This window comes from Somniosus microcephalus, chromosome 8 (assembly GCF_052327205.1).
Source record: "Somniosus microcephalus isolate GS21.2 chromosome 8, FLI_Smic_1.0, whole genome shotgun sequence".
In the NCBI taxonomy this organism is placed as follows: Eukaryota; Metazoa; Chordata; class Chondrichthyes; order Squaliformes; family Somniosidae; genus Somniosus; species Somniosus microcephalus.
In genome coordinates, this window is record NC_140994.1 from 38,371,159 (window position 1) to 38,392,317 (window position 21,159).

At 45.7% G+C, this 21,159-nt stretch overlaps 1 protein-coding gene across 1 annotated transcript in view; it reads left to right on the forward strand.

The window, feature by feature from the left end:
* htra1b (HtrA serine peptidase 1b) overlaps window positions 1-21,159 on the forward strand; it is a 60,654-nt gene that overhangs the window by 8,090 nt on the left and 31,405 nt on the right. The window contains exons 2-3 of the mRNA XM_085994598.1: window positions 7,177-7,276; window positions 9,781-9,985. Coding sequence (XP_085850724.1) covers window positions 7,177-7,276; window positions 9,781-9,985 — 305 coding nt within the window. The remainder of the gene's footprint in view (window positions 1-7,176; window positions 7,277-9,780; window positions 9,986-21,159) is intronic.

Sequence of the window (21,159 nt, forward strand, 5' to 3'; positions counted from 1 at the left end):
TAACACCTCGCGCCTTGCCATCCTCGGCTGCGTAGTAGAGAACGGAGTCATCGGCCCCGACCCCGAAAGAATGCGCCCCCTCATGGAGTTACCCCTCCCCCACTGTCCAAAGGCGCTGAAGAGAACCCTGGGGCTCTTCGCCTACTATGCCCAATGGGTGCCCAATTACGCGGACAAAGCCAGACCCCTCATGAAGTCCACCTCCTTCCCCCTTACGGCGGAAGCGTGCGCAGCCTTCTCCCTCATTAAGGGAGACATTGCTAAGGCCACAATGCACGCGGTGGATGAGTCCATCCCGTTCCAAGTGGAGAGCGATGCATCCGACTTCGCCCTAGCCGCAACCCTTAACCAGGAGGGGAGACCGGTGGCCTTCTTCTCAAGGACCCTCCAGGGCCCTGAGATCCGACACTCTTCGGTCGAGAAGGAGGCCCAGGCGATTGTGGAGGCTGTACGACGCTGGAGGCATTACCTGGCAGGCAAACGATTTACCCTCCTCACCGACCAGCGTTCGGTCGCTTTTATGTTTAATAACAAGCTGAGGGGCAAAATCAAGAACGACAAGATCTTGAGGTGGAGAATCGAGCTCTCCACCTATGATTATGACATCTTGTACCGGCCTGGTAAACTGAATGAACCCCCAGATGCCCTATCACGAAGTACATGCGCCAACGCGCAAATTGATAGACTGCAGACCCTCCACAACGACCTCTGCCACCCCGGGGTCACCAGACTTTACCACTTCATTAAGGCCCGCAACCTGCCATACTCCATCGAGGTGGTCAGGACCATGACCAGGAACTGCCAAACTTGTGTCGAATGCAAACCGCATTTCTTTAGGCCGGACAGAGCAAGCCTGATCAAGGCCACCCGCCCCTTCGAGCGCTTGAGCATCGATTTTAAGGGGCCCCTCCCGTCCTCTGACCGTAATGTGTACTTCCTCAACATTATTGATGAGTACTCCCGTTTCCCCTTTGCCTTCCCCTGCCCAGACATGACCAGTACCACGGTCATCAAATGCCTGAACGACCTCTTCGCCTTGTTCGGGTTCCCAAACTATATACATAGCGACCGGGGCTCCTCCTTCATGAGCGAGGAACTTCGCCAGTTCCTACTAGCGAGAGGTATTGCTGCAAGCAGGACCACCAGCTACAACCCCCGAGGGAACGGCCAGGTGGAAAGAAAGAACGCGACTGTATGGAAGGCCGTCCTCTTAGCCTTAAAGTCTAAGGGCCTCCCAACCTCTCGCTGGCAGGAAGTCCTCCCGGCAGCGCTGCACTCCATCCGGTCACTGCTTTGCACTGCCATTAACGCCACCCCCCATGAACGAATGTTTGTTTGCCCCAGGAAGTCGACTACGGGAACCACGCTACCAACCTGGCTGACCTCTCCGGGGCCCGTCTTGCTGCGAAAGCACGTGAGGGCCCATAAAACGGACCCCCTGGTCGAGAGGGTGGACCTCCTGCACGCCAACCCCCAGTACGCCTATGTGGCGTACCCAGACGGGCGGGAGGACACAGACTCTTTACGAGACCTCGCACCCTCGGGCATTCCTGAGACACCACCGCTACCCCCCCCCCCCCCCCCACCACCCCCCCTAATCCAGCCCAGGTAGACGGCATGCCGGAACCCCACGAGCCTTCGCCGACCACGCAGACACCAGCAACAACATCGAATACTGCAACACCGCCGCCGCTGCTGCGACGATCGGAAAGGCTTACGAGGCCTCCGGACAGACTGACATACCCGAACTGGTAATACACTTCACCCCGCCGGACTCAAATCTAAACAAGGGGTGAATGTGGTAAACCACTTTTATCGTTCACTATCGTTACACTATGTTTTCCACTGTTATATCGTTACAACAGTGTAACAGTGATAACCATAGTGTATCACTACATGAGGTCGCCTCTTGTCACGCTGTTATACCTGGGCTGACCACTGCTGACTCCGCTCATGGCTCCACCTACCTGCCCAGGTATAAAGGTGGTCGACTGGCTGGTATTCCTCCTTGTTGGATCCGATCACCCACGAGGGTGGGCTCTGTTATTTAGCCAATAAAAACCTATAGTTACTTTCTTAACTCGTCGCTTTTCATTGGATGAATTGATAGGTATATCAGGCAGTTGAGGCCAATTCATTAAATATATTCAAGAAGGAGTTAGATATATTTCTTAAGGCTAAAGGGATCAAGGAATATGGGGAGAAAGCAGGGGCAGGGTATTGAATTTGGATGATCAGCCATGATCGCATTGAATGGCGGAGCAGGCTCGAGGGGCCGAATGGCCTACTCCTGCTCCTATCTTTTTATGTTTCTACAGTAAGATAACTCTGTTCTTTGCAGTGTTAGGCCTTTGCAGTGTCCTACTTTTGACAATAAAAGGGAGGCAGCAACTGTAGAAGTGTTGAACTTTCTTGGCAGTAAGAACGAAGTCAGGATGAGGATTGGACACACGGCCAGGCAGGATAGCAGCCAGAAAACTTGCATATCTTTTCTATCTGGGGAGAAATGAACATTTTCTGAATTGAGCCTTCAGCTGTTCCTCATCAGATAATGAACACAACATTGGATAGAGATAATGCTTTCAACAGAAATTAATTTGAGAGTTTGGTTGAATTTCTTGTTCATGAATAGAAATGATAAATAACTGCATAGATGCATAAAATGAATTGGAAAAGGAAAGTTCAAAGCTTTTTTTAGAATGTGTCTATGGGGATGTGGGTTAGTTTTGTATTCATCAAGATGGGGGTGTCTTTGCCTTGGCTCAGTAGTAGTACTCTCACTGCTGAGTCAGAGACTTGAGCACATAATTTAGGGTGACACATCAGCGCAGTACTGAGGGAGTGCTGCACTGTGGGAGGTGATCTTTGCTGGATGAGACATTAAACCGACACCCTGTCTGTCCGCAGATCCCATGGCACTATTTGAAGAAGAGCTGGAGACATGGAATCATAAAGCACAGAAGGAGGTCATTCGGCCTGTTGTGCCTCTACCGGCTCTTTGAAAGAGCTATCCAATTAGTTTCACACCCCTGCTCTTTCCCCATAGCCCTGCAATGTCCTCCCCTTCAAGTATTTATCCAATCCCATTTTGAAAGTTATTATTGAATCTGCTTCCGCCACCTTTTTCAGGCAATGCATTCCAGATCATCATAACTCGCTACATAAAAATAATTCTCATCTTCCTTCTGGTTCTTTTGCCATTTACCTTAAATCTGTGTCCTCTGGTTACCGACCCTCCTGCCAGTGAAAACTGTTTCTCCTTATTTACTCTATCAAAACTCTTCAATTTTGAACACCTCTATTAAATTCCCTCTTAACCTTCTCTGCTGTAAGGAGAACAACCCCAGCTTCTCAAGTCTCTCCACATAACTGAAGTCCCTCATCCTTGGTACCATTCTAGTAAATCTCCTCTGCACCCTCTCCAAGGCCTTGACATCCTTCCTAAAGTATGGTGTCCAGAATTGTCACAATATTCTAGCTGAGGCCTAACTAGTGATTTATAAACGTTTAGCATAACTGCCTTGCTTTTGTTCTCTGTGGCCTCGATATTAAACCCCTCCACGATGGACTGGGGCGCGTCAAAAATTAAGAAATGGGAAATGCATCCCCAATCTGCTGCATATGTGCCTGTTGCCGCTTTACGACGGCAGGTTTTGTATCACGTGAGGGCCCCGCCGTCAAGAGGCGGGACATTTTATTGACATGCTGGCCCGGAATTTATGGTCCACGTGACTGCGTATGCCATCGTAAGCCTTCTGAAAGGCCCCGCAAGTTCCGGGTTTGCGCAGGCCCGAAAATCCAGAACTTGCAATCTGTCAAGGTACGCCTTGACGGATCATCCGAACCAACTAGAAATTCACTTCCACTGTCGCAGAGTTGGGCTATTTGCCCAACTACTGTCCAGCAAATGCCCACGAAACCCATACGGCTGGTAAAAGCAGGAGTAGGGCCTGCCTTCTCCAGCGTAAGGGTTATTATAAATCTTAAATTAAAAGTAAAAAACGATGCACAAACACTTACAATTAGTTTATACAAATATTGGCCTGGATTAAAATGTTGAAAATTATTTTTCAAAAAATTAATTTTTTTATTGTATTTGTTGTAAGGAAGAGACTTTTAATTAAATCTGAAAATCAGAACATTTACTTTGATTACCATTGTCTAAATTGTCAATTATTTGGCGATTCCAGAGGGTTTATGGAGATCCTGTTCATAAATGGAATCCTCCTTTCTCATTGGAGGACCTGGCCCATGTGATTCCAGGGACGCCTCTGAACCACCTGGGATCCATGGGCCTTTATGCAGGCGTACGCCTGGAGGCCCAGGACCCGAACACTCGGTAGCTTAGGATCCAGGAGGTAAGTTTGTAGATCTTTCGCGGGTCAGGGGCGTACTCTGGAGGTACGCCTCCAACTGTAAATTCAGGGCCTTTAAAATCAGGCTCCCATAGTGCAATTAGGAGGCTGATTTAAATTTAACAGTTGCTGTGTGGGTTTCCCAGGGCTCGGGGAAACTGGGCAGTAAAGGGTGGCAGGAGCCGCTGGCTCAAGAAGGTCAGTGCCTTTTACAGCACTCCTTGTGGACCAGGAGGAGCAGGAGTGCTCACCTCGGTCCCTCAAGGAAGTCTTCGGCCTTCCCTCTGCTGATTGCAGGTTCTCTCTCTACCTTACCGTGATTGCAGTTCTCCACCCCTGCCCCCCTCCCAAGCCCTGATCTCTCAGTCCCTCCCTCTTGTGATGACCTCTTCTGCCCCACCCCCCAGCCCCGCTCGCTCTCTCCCTCCCCCCTGCAATGGCCTCTCTTCACCCGCCCCCCCCCCCCCCCCCCAACCCCAGCCAATTTGGCTGGCTGCTGGGCAGGAAAAAAAAAAGAAAAGAATTATAATGAGGTCCTCCCCTGCATCTTCCCCACTTTGCCATAAATAGCGGGACCTATATCTCTATTTATTGAGCCCAGAATCAGTCCCTTAGCTAATTTTGCATCCACACTGCCACTGCCCCTTTAATCCCATGGGCTTCAATTTTGCTTACAAGTCTATTATGTGCTACTTCATCAAGTGCCCTTTGAAAGTCCATGTACATAACATCAACCGCACTATCCTCATCAACCCTCTCTATTACTTCGTCAAAGTACTCAATCAAGTTAGTCAAACATAATTTACCTTCAACAAATCTATGCTGGTTTTCATTTATTAACTCATATTTTTCCAAGTGGTAATTAATTTTGTCCCGAATTAATGTTTCTAAAAGTTTCCCTAGCACTGATGTTAGGCTGACTGGCCTGAAGTTGTCAGGTTTATCTCTCTCTACCTTTTTGAACAGAGGTGTAACATTTGCAGTCCTCTCGCACCACTTCCATATCTGAGGAGGCTTGGAAGATTGTGGCCAGACCCTTTGCTATTTCCACCCTTACTTTCCTCAGTAGCCTAGGATGCATCCCGTCTGGACCGGGTGACTTTTCTACTTTGAGTGCTGCCAAACTTTTAAGTACCTTCTCTTTATCTATTTTTATCCTATCCAATTTCTCTACTACCTCCTCCTTTACTGTGACATTGGCAGCATCCTCTACTTCAGTGGAGTCAGACGCAAACTTCTCATTTAGTACCTCAGCCACGCCCTCTGCCTCCACAAGAAGATCTCCTTTTTGGTCTCTAATCAGTCCCACCCTTCCTTTGACCACCCTTTTACTATTTATATATGTTTATAAAAGACTTTTGGGTTCCTTTTATGTTACCCGCTAATCTATTTTCATATTTGCCTCTTATTTCCTTTTTTCAATTCTCCTCTGCAATTTCTGTATTCAGCTTGGTTCTCTACTGTATTTATCATAAGCCTCCTTTTTTCTGTTTCATTTTAATCTCTATATCTTTAGTTATCCAGGGTGCTCTAGCTTTGGATGCTCTTTTCCCCCTCATGGGAATGTATCTACTCTGTTCCTGAACGATCTCCTACTTGAAGGCTTATTTACATTTTTACCTGCTAATCTTTGTTTCCAATCTATCTGGGCCAGATCCCTTTTCAGCTCACTGAAATTCGCCCTCCTCCAGCTGAGTATCTCCACCTTTGTTGCTTGTCCTTTTCCTTAACTACTCTAAAGCTAATGATATTGTGATCAATAATATGGCTCCCGATGTCCTGGCCAACAGTTATCCCTCAACCAACACCACTCAAAACTGATTATCTGGACATTTATTTCATTCCTTCTTGTGGGACCTTGCTGTGTGCGAATTGGTTGCCACATTTGCCTACATAACAACAGTGACTACGCTTCAAAAGTACTTAATTGGCTGTGAAGCATCTTGAGGTGTCTGAGGTTGTGAATGGCGCTGTATAAAATGCAAGTTCTTTCTTTTTCTTTGCTGGTTATACCATCCAGTTCTACCACAACACACTCCCAGGTCAGTTATAGATTAGGTAGACCTCTCTCAATCCTACCCCAACAATGCACTTTAGTTCCAAACTATTGTATTTTCCGTTTCCTCATCTGTCTTCTTCTTGACCTCTCTCAAAGGTTAGTTGCACTATAGAGTTTTTACTGATGCATAGTGTTTTTTTTTTAAGAATCTTTTTCACGAAACTCCTCTTGTGGTATAATGAGAACCAAGCAGTCTGACAGGCTTGTAGTGGGCAATGGTTTGGCCATTTCTATCAGAGCAGGGATTGTCTAGATACATTTAGGTTTGAGCTGGATTATTTTTGAGAGTTGAGGGAGTGCTTTTGTTTTTACAGTCAGTTTAGCTGGAGGCAGTAGCATGAGGCAGGGTAGCGCTGACAGACACATGGGCTGCTGTTTATTTTTTTGTGCCCTTGAAAGAAAGTATAATTTTGGATCCAGTGTTATATATTGCAGCAAAATATTTTTTTTATCTGATCTATTACTTTATCAAACTCAATGTCTCCATAACAGTTGTATAAAATAACTTTGCATGAGTTTTATTTTTAATGAATGCTGTATTCTTCACATTTGGTTTCATTAAGCCTGAAATGCAATGCTGGCTCTGGGTTAACTGAAATGTAGCTGTTTCACCAACACTGGATTATCTTTCATAGTTAACAATGACACAAATTCTCACATGGCGTCATTAACCTTGCGCAATGTATATCACATACCCAAATTTAAAGAAATTACTTAAGAATGATAATTGTTTAATTCGTTTGTTTAATTTTTTGCTTGCAGGTCAGAATGACCCAAACAGCCTGCGACACAAATATAATTTTATTGCCGATGTGGTGGATAAGATTGCTCCAGCCGTGGTTCACATTGAACTTTTTCGTAGGTGTGTGTAAGCCCCTCTTTGAGTTGCTTCATGCACTCTCTCTATAATTCAGTTTGTTAATAGCATTTCTGCAGACAAGTGATGACTAGAAAAGGATATACTGTCATTTATAGAGAAAAGTTTTCAAAGGCTAACAAATGGTGGGGATGCAGAAGAAGCTTGAAGATCTTTTACTAAATAAACTATGTATGACTATACTCGCATATTATCTGTATACGAATTAAATCCAATACTAAAAAAAAAAGCCAAATGAGAGAGAGATGGGAAAAACATTGCTTCTGGTTCTGAAAGATTTAATTGGTCCAGTTCTCATCAGCAATAGTCCATCACACAATCACATTCTAAATGATAGCTTGGGTTTTGCGTTTCTATATGCATATATTCGAAAAGGCCATGGCAACAAAGATCTGATTTATATAAGTAAATCTCTGCAGGTAGAATATATAGAGAGGCACATTCTTAATAGGGCTATCAATAAAAGCCTTGCAAGCTGCATATAGTTCAAAGCTTCAATACCAGGTCGGATTCCTAGGCCTGTTTCCCCAGACCAGTTTCAGTCCTTCTGGTTTCTTAACTGAATAGTTTCAAAACATTGTTTGCTTACAGCTTCGTATTTTGTGTACAATAGAAACAGGCAACAAAAAAGGTAAAAATAAGGGACAATATAGTCAGAAGACAAATTAGAACATATCACCCAAATTACACTGTTTTAAGAGATGTAAAAAGTATCTCACTGAATTTCCACCCCTTCCTGTGATGGATATTGACAAGTGACTGCAGATTTAATACTTTTTACAATTGATAAAAACACATTTGGACAAAAAAAATTCAAAAGCCAATGTTGGAATACTTCGACATACTGAACATAAGAAAAATGCAACAAGGGGAAATAACTGAATTTACTTGGAAAGATTAGAAACCAGTTTTACTCACTCTGTTCCCTTGTGTTTTTGCACTTGCTACTTGCTGGTCAAATGGACTTGTTCTTTTCTCTTTCACTTCTTTCCTCCCCCTCTTTATGAAACGGATGTTGTCACCCTAACACAGCTCCAAGCCCCACTCAACACTGATCACGACACAGCCTATTTTACTCAGCACCATTTGTTTGGCACTTAGGGTCTCCCATAAAGCAAAAAGTGTGAGCCTAGGACATCCTCTGCACCCTCAGCCACATTGCTCGTTACTTAGCACCATGGTGGCTGGCGAAATAACAAGAATTATCCCTTTTTTCCGTAACTGGGATAACTTGTCATCAGATTCAACTAAAACTAAAAGAAGCTAACCGCAGCTTTTAATCTGTGCCACATTTAATCTCTGAATGAAATTTTCAAAAAAAAATATTAATTTTAAAGCCCTGCTTGAATGCCACAGGCTGTGGGTGCTTTTTATTTATTATATAAAATATATATTCTGTATTTCATATGAATGTAAGCACATAGCTAATATTTCAATAAGTGAAATGTTATTTTTTTTAACCTTATGCTCAGTGACTCCTACCTAGAAAAATGTACTTGCATGACATCCAATCCTAACTCTCTATTCTGTCAAGTATAATAAATCTGGTTATGTTGATGAGTCCTTACACAATTCTTTCCCTCGACTGTAAACATTTTCCTTCCATAATCTGCAGTCACTTGCTGATATCCATCACGGGTGGGGGGGAGTGGGGGTTGTGGAAATTCAATGTAATACACGGTGCACAACCAAAAACGGACTGTGCAAAGATGTTCTGCTTTATTTATCTCTTCATTTCTGAGGTCTAAAGAAGCATTGAACTTCTACTGAGCATCCTTCATGGACAGTTTCCCCAACCCCTTCATGTCATGCATCACCTGGACAACCCTCATGTTCCTACCAGTGGGGCATACCCCACAGATTAAGAACCACTGGCTTATATTATTTAAAGACCTCTTTTGATATCAGTGCCTCTCCTGGATTAAGCGCCTTGGGACGTTTTCCTACATTAACGGTGCTATATAAATGCAAGTTGTTGTCGTTGTTGCTATCCCTTCCTGGTAATCTAGGCAGAGGCAATAAACCAATAGAACTCCAAGTAAAGTATTCTCAGGAAAATTTATATTGATTCAATGTACTTTATATTGGAGGATTGACAGCAGCGAATAATTTAATTATTGGAAATCACATTTGTATGCAAATAAATGGACAGGAATCTGTGTCCGATACAAAACGTCACATAAATAAGTGGTTTAAGTAGTTAATTGCATTCAGTAATGTGGGAGAAACTTGTATAAAAAATTATGGAGAGGAAATCGGTAGTTTCTCAGCTAATGCAATTAAATGAGTTTTGCATTTAAATATTGTTATTTATTGGAATGACAGTTACAAGTTTAATACCACTCTTGTTATATGTGTATTGAAAATACATGTTTGTACAGAGATCTTGTTAGGTATTCAATCCAGACACGCTTAAGGTATATAAAATACATAACGCACAGTAAACCCAATATATTTCTGTAAGTAATTTGTTAATTTTTTTACTTTAGGGCAGCTTTTTCCAACCGTGAACTGCCGGTTGCGAGTGGCTCGGGGTTCATTGTCTCTGAGGATGGATTGATAGTGACCAATGCACATGTGGTTATGAACAAGCAGAGAGTGAAAGTGGAGCTCAGCAGTGGAGCCACGTACAACGCCAAGATAAAGGACATAGATGAGAAAGCAGATCTTGCTTTAATTAAAATAGAGCCTCCGGTAAGTTTTTTGTTCTGTGGCATTCTAGTTAGCATGCAGTCTAATATTAAATATTATTTCCTATCTCTTACAGATTACATTTTAATATAAGCAGAAACTACTGATTCTCTCAGTATTGAACAGTTATCTTCTAAAAACTCCAACCTTTTAATAGTTTCAGATTCAAATCTATAAATTATCAGTTTTATCATCAGACTACGTCAGAAGATCAGTGTAACTCAATAGAATAGGTGTTCTGTTTATAAAGCACTTGTATCATTTATGCAAATGTCCTGAAGTTTATGCCATTAATGATGCACTTAGAATTACATAGAGCGATTGCACACTTAGTACAATTTAGAAGCCACTTAGGACATGACTGCCTAGCTGGATTGCATAAATAATAAGGGGCAGAGTTTCCACTTTAGATGCAATTGGGAACTTGCGCCCAAAATACGCTTGAAATTGCGCTGGTTAGGTTAGGCTTGAAGTTGCTGCTAAAATTCATTTGCATAATCACACGTAAAATCTTCCATGAACAAATGCACTCGGGCAGCATAATAGAACGTAATTGTTTCTTTTTATTTTATTTCCGTTAAAAAGTATTCCTTTATGTAGTAACCCTGGTGCAATTTTATGACTACAGCTGAAAATGGGTTTATCACCAAAAATAATGATTTTTAATTACGGAGTGACTGCTGCCAATGAACCGGAAGCTGCGCAGAAGCGTACTGCGCACTCCAACAATTGGAAGCACGATGTTTCTGCTTTTTAAAAACGATCACGCTAACGAGCTCACTCGCTTCCTGGCTTTTTCACCAGCTCGCTCCCTTCCCGGCTTTTTCACCAGCTCGCTCGCTTCCCGGCTTTTTCACCAACTCGCTCCCTTCCCGGCTTTTAACATTTTTTTAACGAACCCGCTCCCGCGATGAGCTGGCAGTGCGCACGCACAGACCCCAGTTATTCCCAATATATATTAATGATCTAGACGAGGGAACTAGATGTAATATCTCCAAGTTTGCAGACAACACAAAGCTGGGTGGGCGTGTGTGCTGTGAGGAGGATGCCGAGAAACTTCAGTATGATTTGGACAGGTTGGATGATTGGGCAGATGCAGTATAATGTGGATAAATGCGAGGTTATCCACTTTGGTGGCAAAAACAGGAAGACAGATTATTATCTGAACGGCAGTAGATTGGGAAAAGGGGAAGTGCAACGAGACCTGGGTGTCCTTGTGCACCAGTTGCTGAAGGTAAGCATGCAGGTGCAGCAGGCGGTTAAGAAGGCAAATGGTATGTTGGCCTACATAGAGAGAGGATTCGAATACAGGAGCAAGGATGTCTTGCTGCAGTTGTACAGGGCCTTGGTGAGACAACATCTTGAGTATTGTGTGCAGTTTTGGTTGCCTTATCTGAGGAAGGATGTTCTTGCCATGGAGGGAGTGCAGCGAAGATTCACCAGACTGATACCTGGGATGGCAGGAATGACGTATGAAGAGAGATTGGGTCGATTAGGCTTGTATTCGCTAGAGTTTAGAAGAATGAGAGAGGATCTCATTGAAACTTATAAAATTCTAACAGGACTAGACAGACTTGATGCAGGAAGGATGTTCCCGATGGCGGGGGAGTCCAGAACCAGGGTTCACAGTCTAAGGATAAGGGGTAAGCCATTTAGGACTGAGATGAGGAGGAATTTCTTCACCCAGAGAGTGGTGAACCTGTGGAATTCTCTACCACAGAAGGCAGTTGAGGCCAATTCATTAAATATATTCAAGAAGGAGTTAGATATATTTCTTAAGGCTAAAGGGATCAAGGGATATGGGGAGAAAGCAGGGACAGGGTACTAAATTTGGATGATCAGCCATGATCCCATCAAATGGCGGAACAGGCTCGAGGGGCCGAATGGCCTACTCTTGCTCCTATCTTCTATGTTTCTATGCTTCCAGTTCATTGGCAGCAGTCATGTCCTTTTAATTAGGGTGTCCCCTTCTCCACCTGTGGGTAACCTGATTTAAAATCACTGAAAATGACTTAAAAATTATACTAACCCATTTCATAGTTTCAGTGGTGTACACCAGTCAATTTCTTAGTAAATCAAACATGTTTTGATATAACCAAACTTTTGAAATGTGCCTACTAGTGCCTGTGCACCTAAGAAAATGAGCGCAATTTGAAGTGTCTGCCTGAACTAGCACAATCAGCGGGATCTCGTCATTTTGACCCGGGGGCGCGTGGCCAGTTTTGTGGGCGAGGCATGATTCGGGTGAATTGAATCTGGAAACAGCGTAAAAGATGGTGGGGAAAAATGAGCATAAGTGGTTTTGGACATAACTCGCACATTTAAAATTTCCTGATCTTTTGCGCTGGTTCAGCCGATTCTGTCCGAATTGCACTGATATAACGAGAGGGAACAAGCAGAAATTCGACCCTTAAGTGTCCTATTTTACTTAGGATATTCCTTTGTTTCGCATTGATTCCGTCTCCCACAAAAATCCCTGAGGACGAGGCACACATTGGGCCACTTCTGACAAACGTATAACAGGATGAACCTACGTTAGGAACAGCACCTCATCTTCCGATTAGGCACTTTACAGCCTTCCGGACTCAACATCGAGTTCAACAATTTCAGATCATAACCTCGGCCCCCATTACATTTTTGCTTATATTTTATCCACATCTTTGTTTTTTTTCTCTCTTCCCACATGGCAGCTGTCTCTCATTCTGCCAGAACATTTCACACCTAATCTAGAGCCGTCTTTTGTCTCCACTGGTCCTATCACCATCTCGTCTTGTTTTGAATACCTCTTAATGTCTCTTCACTTCTTTTGTTCTCTCCCAGCCCTGCCTTTCGATCTATTTCATTTCCTTTCCAGTTTTGAAAAAGGGTTAGACCCGAAACGTCGACTCTATTTTTCTCTCCACGGATGTTGCCTGGCCTGCTGAGTTTTTCCAGCATTTTCTGTTGTTATTTCAGATTTCCAGCATCTGCAGTATTTTGCTATCGAATCATTGCATCCACCTTGACTCTACCGTATTCTGCGAGTGTATGTTCCCAGACCCCCTCAATAACAGCTCGACCGTTCTGGCCTCGAAAGTCTAGTGAATAAAATGTTGGCAACTATTTGATCTGATGTTTCATTACAAATTGTGGATTTAACATTCTTTTTAATGAAATACTCGCTATATCAGTTTTCTTTAAACATTTATTACTTTGATAAATAATCTTTTACTTATTAGTTTTGGCTTCATTTACTTTAGTCAATTTATATCATTTTAATAAATTCTATCACTAGTAGTATAACTTAGTTCATGCTGAGCCTTTAGTAACACAATAGACTTCAGTCTGCAGATCAGAAGCATAAATATCAGTCTGCTGCCTCTGCTTCACTTTGGAGACCCATTTAGTGTTTAAATACAACCTTCACCCATTCTGAACTCCACATCAATTCGTACAGCTGCAAGTACTTGTTTATAAATTAAATGAATATTACCCTCAAAGAATTCCGAGCTTTGCACTTAAAATGTATTGTGTAACCAGTTAAATTCCTTCATGAAATGCTGAGAAAGTTGGGAAAATATTGGTAGACTGTACTTCTTGGAGAACATGATTCATGTGTTGTTTCTACAGGCGTATGATACTGTGTAGTTCATAAAGTTCAGTTTGTCGACATTAAAAAATGTTTTACTAGACGTTGAGCAAACAAGTTAAACCGCAAGAATCCTGTTCACCGAATAGATTAGAATTCTCTTTGATAGACTGTAAAACATCTGGTTAAAATATCCGCTTTAAGATAAATTAGGGGCTGATTAAACATGAATGTGGAAATGATCCTTTAATTACATAAGAATATAAGAAATAGGAGCAGGAGTAGGCCGCTTGGCCCTTCGAGCCTGCTCCGCTATTCACTAAGATCATGGTTGATCTTCTACCTCATCTCCACTTTCCTGCACTATCCCCATATCCCTTGATTCCCTTCATATTCAACAATCTATCGATCTCTGTCTTGAATATACTCAACGACTGAGCCTCCACAGCCCTCTGGGGTAGAGAATTCCAAAGATTCACCACCCTCTGGAGTGGGCCTTTGGCGTAGCGGTAGCATCCCCGCCGCTGGGCCAGAAGGCGTAGGGTTTCGAACCCCGCTCCAGACAGTCCCGGCAAGTGGAGTCGGAGCTCTGGCTCTAAATTCTGGGTTGACATCCAGCGGGATACTTGTGGGTGTGGGTGGCGCCCCCCCCCCCCCCCCCCTCATATGGGTTGTGGGAGCCCGTAAAACCCTCCCGCCATAGGACTAACCACCCTAATGGCTGGTACAAAGATGGTTACGGTCACGGAAGGAGCGTTAATCGCGGCCAGAAATCCTTCCACCACTTCATACAGTTCCCCAAAGGGAACAGTGTGAAGACACTTACGACGACGACCACCCTCTGAGTTAAGAAATTTCTCCTCATCTCAATCCTAATTGGCTGACCGCTTATTCCGAGACGGCGACCCTGGTTCTAGACTCCCCAGCCAGGGGAAACATCCTCCCTGCATCTACCCTGTCAAGCCCTGTAAGAATTTTGTATGTTTCAATGAGATCACCACCTCTCATCCTTCTAAACTCTAGGGAATATAAGCCTAGTCTACTCAATCTCCCCCCATCCCAGGAACCAGTCTGGTGAACCTTTGTCGCACTCCCTCTGTGGCAAGTATATCCTTCCTTAGGTAAGGAGACCAAAACTGTACACAATACTCCAGGTGTGGTCTCACCAGGGCCCTATATAATTGCAGTGAGACGTCTTTACTCTTAAACTGAAATCCTCTTGTAATAAAGGCCAACATACCATTTGCTTTCCTAATTGCTTGCTGTACCAGCAAACAATTACATATTGGTTTTGTATGTAGTTTTGTCAGTTGATTGGTTATTATTGTAACAAAGAGCAATCACTCATTCCATAATTAATAAATGTTTTAAAATTGAAACTGTCAAAGTTGAACCTGTAAATTAGGGATACCTACGGGACTTACATCAGGTGTCCTTATTTTTGAAATGGTCATTCTATGTACAGTAAACGGGACGAGCTAAATACCTTGGGATTGGCTGTATCTCCTGCAGTGTTCCTTTTTTTCACCCTCGCTTGGGATGGTGCCTAATTTTAGAACCCTTGCAGCAGGATGTGATTTCAGTTCATTTTCTGTTTGTTGGGTTTCCCAGTTCATTGCGAACCCAAGGTTCTTTCCCATTGAGGGTGGGATGTCTTGATCTTGGGATCTGCTACTTTGGCAGCATGCACAAGGCAAGGTGGCTGCTGTAGGGCTGGAGATCCCAGCCAAATGGGGTGGGGGGGGGGGGAATGAATGTCCAGCAGACCCTTGTCTGGGATCCCCTCCCTCCGTGTGCTGTAGCTGCTATTGTTTGAAGTGCTGGGGGTGGATAGGGGGCTGTTAGCAGATCATCAGCACCTGACGTATTGGTGGAGTGAGATTTCCAGAACTCTGGTTCGAGGCATTTCTGGACACCTGACCTAGTGACGCCTGACTATGAGGCCTCATCCACCAGTTTCTCCATCTCTCTCCAGTCCCCATTCCCCAATCTCTATTTCTCCCCTGAGCCCCGAGCCTCCAGTCTCCATCTCTCCCCGGCTCTCGAGGGCCCCCCCCCCCGCCCCCCACTCAATTCCTGATCCCCGAGGCCCTCCAACTCCTGAGCTCTCCCTGACTTCTGACCCTTGATTGTTCCCAACACCTGTGCTCGTGCAGCTCCTTATTCCACAGAGTCCTGAACAGCCGGTCCCGGCTCACTGCGGCGATGGGGATGATGCCACTGGACCAGAGGCGGGGAATTACACAGTGGAGCCTGGCGCAATGGGCACCTGAATGTAAACTGAAGGCGAGGAAGAATGGGGAGTTTTTTTACCCATCATTCATAGCGGCAGAGAAACTCCTCTATCCCTGAGAGAGCCGTGCAAGCGTTCAATCCCAAAGATAGTGGTTTCTCTGCCACCATGAGTGCTGGCTAAAGAGCTCTCCATTCCACAAAAGCCATTTCCTTCACCCGCTGCTCCCTTGCACTTCCCCTGCGTGCCCCATGTTTTAAGTTGTAAAGGGACTTGATGCATTGAAGGCTGTCCGTAGTTCACAATTTGCGAGTGTTCGTGGTTTCAAGGTGCAGCTTGTATCTATTACAGTAAGTTTCCATAGACAGCAAAGAAATGACTGACTAGTTCATTTGTTTTTGGTAGTGTTAGTTGCAGGAAACTCCCTACTCTTCATTGAATAGTGCCATAGAATCTTTAATGGCCACCTGAACCATTGCAACAGGCAGATGGCTCCTCAGCTTAATATCTTGTCCAAAGGATGGCACTGCCGACAATGCAGTACTTTCTCAGTATTGCTTTAAAGTGTTGACATAAATTAATTGCTCAATTTCTGAAAGAGCTTGAACCCTCAACCTTCTGACTCAAGAATACGATCAACTGAGCCAAACTGACACTAGCCCATTATTCAGAGAAATAATATAAAATTGATGTTTCAAGTACTTATTGAGACATTATACATCCTTTGGTAAAGTTGCAACTTGATCTTAAATGATCAGGATTCTATTACTATCATGTTACTTGGATAGTATAGGCAAAAGTCCCCTTTAAAAGAATCTGATATCATACAAGCTTCGACTTAACGGCCACTGTTTATAACTCGCCATTATTCGACAGTCCTCTTTTATCATGCACTTTTCAGCATAATTAAAAAGAGGGAACTACTATATATTCATTGAAGTTAGAACTCTGGCTTGGATGGGCAAAAGACCACATGGGAAGAACCACAGTCAGCTTTCTACACAGACTGAGGGGTTATGGCAAGTCCTGAATGGTTGGTTTGACTGCTAATTTCAAACATGCTTCGATGTGTTGGGTAATTTGGTTTGAATTTTTTGATTATCTTAAAAAAAAAGTTGAGATTTATTATACATCAGAAATAATATTTAAAATAAAAATCACCCTGTTGATTTACATTTTACCAATTGAGCTATCAGGGCTGCCCCAATAGAGCTTTAATATCAGAGGCCATTGATTTGTCATGTTACAGGACACAAATATTAATAAACACTATTATCATTTCTGTTTTAGAAACTGTGATGCCTATAAATTGACGCACATGGCTTGTTCGGGCAGGATGTGCGAATTCCAAAATATTTTATTAAATAGGAGTCAAAATTTGAATTATGTGATTAGTCACTGTGCTACTTGGCTTTATATTTTCAGGGATGGGAATAATCTTCACTTCTTGCTTACCACTCTGCTACTTCATGCTTGACTATGAAATAATTATATTGGATAGATTTCCCATTAACGTCCTGGATGGATTTTTTTTTTTACCTCTATGTTTTGGTGACCTTGATTTAAAAGCAGCTGAGACCATAGTGAAATTGATTGCCAGCAGCACAAAGTTACCCCTGGGGCATTCGGACTCGATCCAACATTCAGTCAGCAGCCAGGGTATAATAGCACTTAACATCTGTGCAAATAAATTATGGAGCTGGCCGCAAAACCTGCTGTTCAACTGTTCCTACTTGTCATTGAATGAGCAGAGATCCATGTTGAAAAACAGCACACTGCCTTTGCTCAAACATGTTTATTTGTGGTGAAACCTAACTTTCATTAGAGACCCCGATTTAAGGCTGATTTTACTGAAGTGAATGCATGTTGAGTGATGATTTCTGCTGAATGATGTGGTATACCTATAGTGAACTTATTTTATTTATATATATATGTGTGTGTGTGCGCATATATCTAAATCAATCTATCTATCTATATATCTGTTACTTAGCTATACTTCAAATTATGTGTGCAGTGCCACTATGACACCCTTTTGTTTCTTTTGTACCCTGGTTTGTAAAAGAGCTGTGGAATTTTTGGGGGAGGCCAGCAGGTTGGTGCTAGGGGTAGGAGCCCCCACCCCCCTGTTGGAACACTGCACTAGCCGGGTAGTCTGCACCCTTGGTGTCGACTTGCTTCTTTCTTCCATCAGACTCCTGAGCCCCTGGAGCCTGCTTCCCATCCCACTTTCTTGTCCCTTTGAACTCTTGTCACACTTTCAGAGTCTCGATTATTTTGACTTTTCTCATTATGTCTCCTGCACATATCACTTCTGCCCTCTTACCATTTCCTGATCCCCACTGTAGCCCTCTACAGGTCGATCTGTGTCTTTTCCTTCACGCGGTCATTGGCCTAGAAATTCAGTTGGGCGCTGCAGCCGTTAGCGCCTTAGGAGGAGTAGATTTCGAGCGCTAGGCGCTTAGCGGCCGGGCGCAGCGCGATCTGCGCCTCGCCCCAACTTCAGTACACATTTAGCGCCGGCGCAAAGTCTTAGCGCGCGCCCTGCTGCGCGCGCACATCATGACGTCATTTGCTAGTGCAACGCCTTTTGTGCGCCCCGAACCGGAACTTCACTCGCGCCGGCCCATTGTGCGCCGGGCGGCCCGAGCGACTGTGAAGTGGAACGGTACACAGCCCAGCCGGGCCGCGGGGAGCGCAAATTAAAGGGCACTTACCCAGCAGTATAAAGGCCAGCCATTTTGCAGCATTCACTCTTGTGCAACGGTTTTTTGGACAGAGACCAAGGAGGAGAGTTTACTGGTTTGGACCAACACTTGGACAGGTATTTTTGGCTCAGGCCAGAGCTTACCAATTATCTTTGCCTTCATTCAGAGCTCAGTGTTTGCCAGCATATAATGGGGGCTGCATTGGGTGGCAACGCTGAATTTCAGCCTTATGCCAGAAGGGCTTACAGACGCCATGAGAGAGTGGCAGCCCTGGCTAGATGCAGAGGGGGCAACAGGCGTCGCCAACTGAGGCCTTACCCACGCAGGGTATACCGCCAGCAGACCTCCTATCTGACCATGTCTGCCGCGATGTGTGTTAGGAGGCTGCGATTCCGAAGGGAGGTGGTTGCAGACATCTGCCGGCTGCTTCAGAGAGATCTGCAGCCACAGCTGATGCGCAGGACGTCTCTGTCGGTGGCAGTGAAGGTGACGGTGGCTCTCAACTTCTATGCCACCGGCTCCTTCCAATCCGCTACTGGGGACATCGCTAACATCTCCCAGTTCGCCGTGCATTGCTGCATCCACCAGGTGACCGAAGCCCTTTTCAGAAGGAGACATCAATTCATCTCCTTCCCCATGACCCTGGACAAGCAGCAGCAGCTTGCAGTGGGGTTTGCAAGAATAGCGGGCTTCCCCATGGTGCAGGGCGCCATTGACTGCACACATGTGGCTTTGCGGGCACCTCTTGAGCATGCCGAGGATTACCGCAACCGGAAGGGCTACCATTCCCTCAATGTACAGCTGGTGTGTGACCACAGGCAGCGCATCCTAGCTGTCAATGCCCGCTTTCCAGGCAGCAGCCACGATGCCTTTATCCTGCGACAGACAACTGTGGCTGACATGTTCCAGGCACAGCCTCCCCCAAGAGGATGGCTTATCGGGGACAAAGGCTATCCTTTGTGTACCTGGCTCATGACCCCGCTCCGCGTGCCCACGACCCCTGCTGAAGAGGCATACAACGAGAGCCATCAAGCGACGAGGAACCTCATAGAACAAACAATCGGCGTGCTCAAGCAATGGTTCCGCTGTCTCGATCGCTCTGGGGGAGCCCTCCAGTATTCGCAGGATCGAGTCTCCCAATTCGTCGTCGTTTGCTGCATGCTGCACAACCTGGCTATCCGCAGGACTCAGGCACTGCCACCTCACGTTGGACCACCACCTCAGGAGGAGGAGCAGGAGGAGCATGAGGACGACGAGGACGAGGAGTACCAGCCCAGGAGGGAGGCACAAGGTCCAAGGGCCGCCCGTCGGCGGCTTATTGAACGTCACTTCTAGGCCCCCTGTCAGGGAATGGCTTGTGCCAATGATAGAACATGATTGCAGCCACTCCGCAAGCCCTCAGCTGGTTAAGGCAACAAACACTTCAAAGATCAAACATGGACAATGTGAATAAATAAAATGGTTTATTGTACAAACTCTGGGCCCTTCCCACATGAAAACCAAAAACAGACGAAACCCCCAAAAAACACTCAAACACATTACTCGCTCCCACAACCTGGAGAGGATTAACAAAATAGGGCAACTAAAATGGCCGTCATTCTCGGCCTTCGTCAAAAACAAACATCACATAATCGGCCTTCAAAAAACAAACATCCCATTCTCGGCCTCAAGAAACAAACACAAATGGCCACACATTCGACTATTTGGCCCGCTAGGGCGATGCCTTGGCCATCTTTGGGTGGGCCCTGCTGCTCCGCCTCAAAGTAAGGCCATTGGCTGCTGCAAGGCTGGGGGCAGGCTCCTGAGGGGCACATGTCGTGATGGCAGATGCCCTTGGGGGTCGGCCTAGTCGAGGTCTGGCCGTCGAGCGGGCGGCTGTTGATTGCTGCAGCTGTGGCTGGCCAGCATCAGTCGCTGCAGCAGCTCCTGGCAGCTCCACTGGGGGACTGGCAGTGGCGGCTGGAGGAATGGCGGCAAGCTGGCGGATGGCAGGCGCTCGCTGGTCGCCTGAGACACTGGCACTCGCCCGGGCCAGCACTGCAGCATGCGCACCAATCTGCCGAGGGACGGACCGCTGTGTTGCTGCAGCGCGCCGGGTGCCCTGGCAATGCCTGGCTGACACAGCGAGTGTGGCAGCAGTGAGTGCCCGTGTTGACCTGTTCACTGACCGCATCAGAGCAGCCAGTGACTGGACGGCACCACTGATCACCTGGCCAGTCGCTGACAGAGCTGCCCCGAATTCCGCCCGACTCGCTGCCTGATCTGCCCGGTATTCCGCCCGACTGGTGGCCTCTGAGGGCCCGAACTCGGCCACACTCCGAGAGAGGGAATCGATGGACTCAGGCAACCGTGCCACTGCCGCCATGAGCTCCGTGTGCCGGCGCTCAGAGTCCGCGGACAAGTCTTCGAGGCGTTCCATCTCCTCGGCGAAGAGCATCTCCTGACTGGAGGCCGGACTCTCCCTCTGGGGAGAAGGCCGCCGAGCTGGCCGACCCTTCCTGCGTTGCTGGAGGCCACTTGGCCCAACAATTGGACTCCCCTCCGATGCTTCCCCCCTCTGGGGAGAAGGCCGCCGAGCTTCCACCCCCCTCCCGCCTTTCTGCAGCCCGCAGGTCCCAGGAGCTCCCCTCCCCTTCGACACTTCCGCCACGCTGCCCTCCAGGGAAGACGT